The sequence below is a fragment of the Chenopodium album genome, chromosome 5 (assembly GCF_948465745.1).
Source record: "Chenopodium album chromosome 5, dcCheAlbu1.1, whole genome shotgun sequence".
Lineage (NCBI taxonomy): Eukaryota > Viridiplantae > Streptophyta > Magnoliopsida > Caryophyllales > Amaranthaceae > Chenopodium > Chenopodium album.
In genome coordinates this window covers 53,305,738-53,311,737 of record NC_137838.1, presented here as the reverse complement: position 1 = coordinate 53,311,737, position 6,000 = coordinate 53,305,738, and the positions used below count along the sequence as shown (strand labels likewise).

Here is a 6,000-nt window from a genome sequence, read left to right as displayed (position 1 = left end):
TGGTATTAGCGGTTCTATTTGAAGAACCTCTAATACCATTAGCGGTTCTATTTGAAGAACCTAAACATTAAGCCTAATAAGTTACCGAGTATTTTAAGTATAAACCGCTAATGACATTAGCGATTTTAATAAATGAACCGCTAATGACATTAGCGATTCTTTTTTAAAATCCGCTATTGCTATTAGCGGTTTATAGCCTCGGATTTTACAACCCTACACTAATCCTACGTTTACGGTATCACGGAAAATAGTTTTAAAACTAACATATATACGGAATTATTTTTTATTTTAGCATTATTTACGGAAATTGCTCATTTTTTTAAGTGGTTAAAGTTACCATAAAAATAGTTAAAGTTATGCTCAAACTGACCGTTTTACAATAAAATTAATGTATACCCATTGTACACAAGACTTATTCATCAAATTAATTAACTGATGGTGATTAAATTTGAATTTATATACAATATTCCACAAATAGATCAATAAAAGTTCAAGCCACTTTTGCAAATGGCTGAAATTTTTTTTTAAAAAATATAATAATAAAAATATAAAATAAAGTAAAAAAAAAATTGCAAATGGCTGAAGTGAAATTAAAAAGGCGGAAAATTGATACGGTAAGGGCTACAGAGAAAAAGAAAATCTATTAGACAATCATTTTAGTCAATTACCAACTTCAAAGCTGGCATGCAGGTGCAAGAATTTGTGTTCAACCTCAGATCTCAGTCTTGCTGATGCAGTAAGCTGCATCCACTGTTCTTTTTGCCACAATCGAGATCCTCGTCCCATCCATAAGTTGTGGCTTTAGAGGTAAGAAATCCAGCTTGTTTAAGCTGCAGACTCCATTGCAAAGAGGTACTGCCAAAAATTTATGGGAAGAAAATAATGTACTTCGTAAATGATTCCTGCTGCAAAGAAAATAACAAACAGTATTTCACAGATTATGGAGATAGAACTCTCTGAGTAATGTTTTCTTGAACGAGTAGTGCAAGCATTTTGCAGCACTTGACAATGTTATATAAATATACTTCGGATAAAATAGATATGCTTCCATGATCATATACAACATGATTTTTCTCATTTTGATATGAAAGACTGATATAAGTTCATTGATTAAATTTGTGTAAAGTAGCAAAGTAACCCCTCACGTATTCATGTAAACCTTAGTTAACAACCCTCTTGGCCCAGCATACTATAAATAAATATCAATAATTTAATGAAGAAAACAATCCCATACCTTACCTCAGGTTAGCACAATGCTTGAGTTTTGATTTGTGTTATGAGCAAGGGATTATTTGAAGATGAATATAGACTGCCGTATTATTCAACTATCCAATTTTAGCCTCATTATTTACCACAGTGCTATCACTATCATTGCTCATAGCTTTGTTGGCCTTCTTAAGCCTATCTTTGTTGATGTATGGAGCATCTTTGACAACCTTCCCAGGAGGGTAAACATCCTGTGTTTTTTCCTTTGACGTGGGCTTTGAAGCATTTACTTTGACTTTTGTCAGTTCAACATTCTTAGGAGCACTCTTGGCAGCAGAATCTTGAGAACCAGAACTTTCTTTGGGTACAGTAGTAGGTCGCACCTTTGTGCTTGGTACCAATGGATCCGTATCAGGAATTAAAGCACGGCGACTAAGGCGAAGCTGCCCCTTCTCATTCACCTACACAATGTAGAGAAATTTCCATTCAGTCCACTGTAGCTTTACCTGAATTTGTCACCTGAAGACATTTTTTTTTATGCAATCTAGCCGTGTATCCTATCATATGTTGGGGATTGCCTCAGTATGGCAGACCGATTCATAGTTCTGCCATTTGTTATGGAACCATCAGCTAGCTATTTACACAAATTTGAGACTGATTAATATCATTAAAAGCACTAGGACAATAAAATCATTCATTCCACATCCGATAATTATTTTGATGGAAATTTCTCTTGGGTAGTCATTAATTTTTAAGCTCTCTCATAAGAAACAGGTACGTTGACATTTCAATGGAAAGTAAAGTACACCAAATACAAGTGAGAACAGAAGATTAACGCAGAGTATATATTGAAGATAGCTGAGCATTTAATATTTGATACATAAAGTAAAAATTAGGGATATCATTCCATTCACTGGTGTTCTAAGGTTAGTCATTTAACAGACAAGTTATTCGCTTGTCTCTGGTTCATGTTTCCAACAGGTTTAATAATTGACGACACCATTACATCTGTTTTGTTTTCCTTATAAATATTCCTAGTAGAAGTTGCAATTTCTAAATGGTTTAATTCCCAAATAGCTAAATATATATTTGGGAAATTAACAATGGATGGTATCCCTATATTTTGAGCTTTTCCCTTGGTAGCCAAACTTAAATCTAAATGTCAACGATAACCCTACAGTTTTGGTTCTACTTGAAAATGAGGCATTAATAACCATTTTCCTATATAAATAATTATTAAATGGGGTATTTTCAACTAATCAAGGTTTTCAGTTCCTACAACGACATAGTTACTAAAAAATAAAAAAATTACATCGCCTCTCATTTAAAAATTATAAAAAAAAAAAAAAATGAAATAGGATATTGATGTAAGACAAAAGCAAAACAGTTTTTCAAAGGGATCTTATGTCATTTGAGATTAAAAGAACCTTCACCAGTTTGAAAAGTCATTTTTACAATTTTTTATAACCAAAATGGTCATATTGCCACATTCTCAAGAATAACACAAAAAAAAAAAAAAAAAAAAAAAAAAAACAAAGAATTAAAATTTAGTTTAGATAGAAATAAAAAAAACTTCAAAATTTAGGGTTACCGTTGAGAAATACCTAGTCATTTTTTTTTTTACCCTTGCAAAACATGTACCACACATTACATATACTCAGTATTAAAGGACAATATCTATGCATGTGGTATTACCCTAAACTATTAACCTTTAACTTTCAATGTTGCTGCGTTCAGCTAGTCAAAGTGCCAGACACAAAGCAGGTTACTTCAGCACCAGGCCACCAGCCAAAAAAAAAATTAAAAAAATAATAACAATTAAAACCAACGTATGAAACCCATTTTATTCATGCTCATACTTCAGTGTCAACTGCTTATTTAATCTTTTTCCGCTAATCAAATATTAGCAAAAAAGAACAATCAGTACGCAAAACTATCAGTAAGAGTATCTAACAACATTGATGATAGATCTGAGATTTGGAAGGTTGTAAGGGAGGGCAAACCTCAATAAGTTTGACATCAACCCGATCTCCAACTTTAAATGCCTGCAAATGACCACTATCATGTAAGACCTTGAAAACACAACTTCATTATGAAATTCACTCAGCACTTACATCTTCAGCTTTAGCGAGATAACTGGGACTCAATTCACTTATGTGGCAAAGCCCCTGAAAAGAAAGTAAGCTCATCAGCATCAATGTCAAAATTTTAGACTATGTTGCTGACTCAGAAAATACTCTCCCTGTTCTATATTGGGGACTTGTTCACACAGGTTATGCAATAAGATTAATCAACTTGTCAGAGTATTACCATGATAAAATAGTATTGATAATCAGCCAATTATATGTCAACATAGATTTTTTTTTTATTTTTTTAATATTTGAGAAATGTCAACATAGATAATTAATATGAGTAGGGGAAAAAGAAAGGTTCATTTGACGCAAATAAAAAGGTCAAAATGACTTTAAAAATAGGAAAATTTGTCAAAGCAGACCTTTTCGATACCACTTTTAGGGAGAAACAACCTTCAACTTCAGACCTTAAACCAAACCTTACCTTGCTTTCCAGAATTGACCGGCTACTTTTCTGCGTTGGCCCACACGTGCTTAACACATGACTTAACCACTATTTTCCACCCTATCTTCCACTATTTCATTTTCTTCACCCATTTCTCCATTTTTCCAACACACCAAATCTTTAATAATTTAAGTACTTATATTTTAATTGCTCACTACATATTGAAAATTCTTCAATTCAAGTATAAACTTCAATCTAATTCTTAATCTCCTCTCAAAGTTATCAAAAATAATTTTTTAAACCCCCTTCCCAAATTATCAAGCTCTTCATCTTATACTCTTTGATTCCCAACTAATTTTTAGTGGGGTAAATTTTTTTAATCAGCAAACACATATAGCAAATTGCAAGCATTAATATGCAGGAGGATAAAAAAAAAAGAGGGGAAGGACTTGGTATCCCATTTTGTGGAAAAAAGGACAATCATGTTTCAAGTCAAGATATTCGAAGATGCTGGGATTAAAGCCAAGGTAATCACGGGAAATGAAAGTTGCTTCCCATCAACTCATTGCTTTCCTTTCTTTTACTTCATTCAAAAATTGGGGACAAAAACCTAAATTTGAATACAAGTATCAATTGCAAAAATTAGAGAAGTTAGAGATGAAAAAGTGCATTGCCTTTACTGAATTGGGTTGATTTAAGATGGGAACATATAAAATGCAAGGTTAATAGAGAAATTAAGTGAATTTGGATTTTGAACCTTCAATGTTACATTAAAAGAGAGAGAAATGGAAGCATGGGAGAGAAAGGGGTGTAAATAGTGACCGGCACATGCAACTCAGTGCATGTAATTCGTTAGTCAACATTGGAAAGAAGGTAAGATTGTTTTCGCAAAAAAATAAATAAACAAATAAATTGGTTCAAGGTTTGAAGTTGCTAGAAAACTTTAAAAAGGTTGTTTCTCGCAAAAGATGATATTGAAAAGCTCTGCCTGAATTTTCCTTGTAAATATGATGAATTTTGCACTAGCAGGAACATTAACCAGACAAAAGTAACCAAATCAAATGATCGAAACATAATGCACCAAAGCAAATCACCTCACGTCCAGGAGCGATCTCAACAAAAACACCATAAGGAGCAATTGATTTGATTTCCCGATTCCTGGCAAGGAGGATAACAGCCAGTAGTCAGTTTTCTAGAGTCTAGATACTGTCAAAATAAATTATACTTAATAATAACAATAATTTTAAAAAAAAAACTCTAGCCATGTTTAATATAAATCTTTTAATATTTTAAGAGATAATGACGGGGAGAATTTTATGATATTGGCTACTTTCCTAATAACTTAGATAAACACTATTCTCCTCACCTTTTTTTTTCACTTATCTCAGATCTAATAAATTCATATACATTCATGGTTAAGTTCAAGGTTAAGTCCAAGACTAATAAGGTTAAATAAAATAAAAATAAAATAAGTGAAATTCAGGTGAAGAAAAAACAGAAAAAAAAAAACTACAAAATATTAAGACAGAAATGACTTTCTACAAAGTATTAAAGTGACCTTAACTTGTGCTAAGTCTCATAGCACTTTTGATACTTTATCATGATGCAGTCTTTAGGCAATAATTTAATTGAATGTGAGAGAGTGTAAAACCTAATCAAATTTATAATGGCACCATTTCTCACATTATATAATTAAATTTATAGTTTGAAAAAGAGATGTATTAAATTTATGATGGCACCTTTCTCAGCTTAGAATTTTATAAACTAAACTGGACATATAAGAAGGGAAAGTATAAAACCAAATGGGATGTCTGAAGTAGTAAAAAGGAGTAAAAATTTCAGTCACATGGTAGAATATGCTATTAAATTCAAAAAGGACAAAACTTGTCAGCCATATATAATAAATTCCTTTTTCTACTGAAAATTCCAAATGTAATATCACCTAACTCTTTTATGACTATGATTGGATCATGCAGTACATTGAATAAGAATTCTTTGCTGTGTTTAAGGATGTAACAAAAGACCAATACATTGATTTCCATGGGTTCAAAATTGACATGATAATCAATCAATATTAACAAGGTTTCCTCTGAATACAACAAACCTGTAAATATCCCCAATGGTGGGAACCATTGTCAAATTACCGATCATGACCTTAGATTTCTCAAGGCTCTCCAAGTCCTTTGCAGTAATTTTTACCTGCAACCATCAGTCAAGGCAGTATTAATTGGATTCAGCCTTTTTGGGCAGACAGACAGACATAAATGGAAATATAAA

At 32.2% G+C, this 6,000-nt stretch overlaps 1 protein-coding gene across 6 annotated transcripts in view; it reads right to left on the bottom strand.

Annotated features, from left to right (window-relative positions):
- Positions 1–399: 399 nt before the first annotated feature.
- LOC145632109 (putative polyribonucleotide nucleotidyltransferase 1, chloroplastic) overlaps positions 400–6,000 on the bottom strand; it is a 29,063-nt gene continuing 23,462 nt past the window's right edge. The window contains exons 20-25 of one of the 6 annotated variants that reach the window (XM_081684397.1): positions 5,828–5,922; positions 4,818–4,881; positions 3,321–3,374; positions 3,210–3,251; positions 1,235–1,667; positions 400–905 (exon numbers count right to left, since the gene is read on the bottom strand). In XM_081684397.1, coding sequence (XP_081540523.1) covers positions 1,326–1,667; positions 3,210–3,251; positions 3,321–3,374; positions 4,818–4,881; positions 5,828–5,922 — 597 coding nt within the window. In that variant the 3' untranslated portion in view covers positions 400–905; positions 1,235–1,325. The remainder of the gene's footprint in view (positions 906–1,234; positions 1,668–3,209; positions 3,252–3,320; positions 3,375–4,817; positions 4,882–5,827; positions 5,923–6,000) is intronic. The other 5 variants (XM_081684399.1, XM_081684402.1, XM_081684396.1 and 2 more) reach the window with 5 other exon arrangements.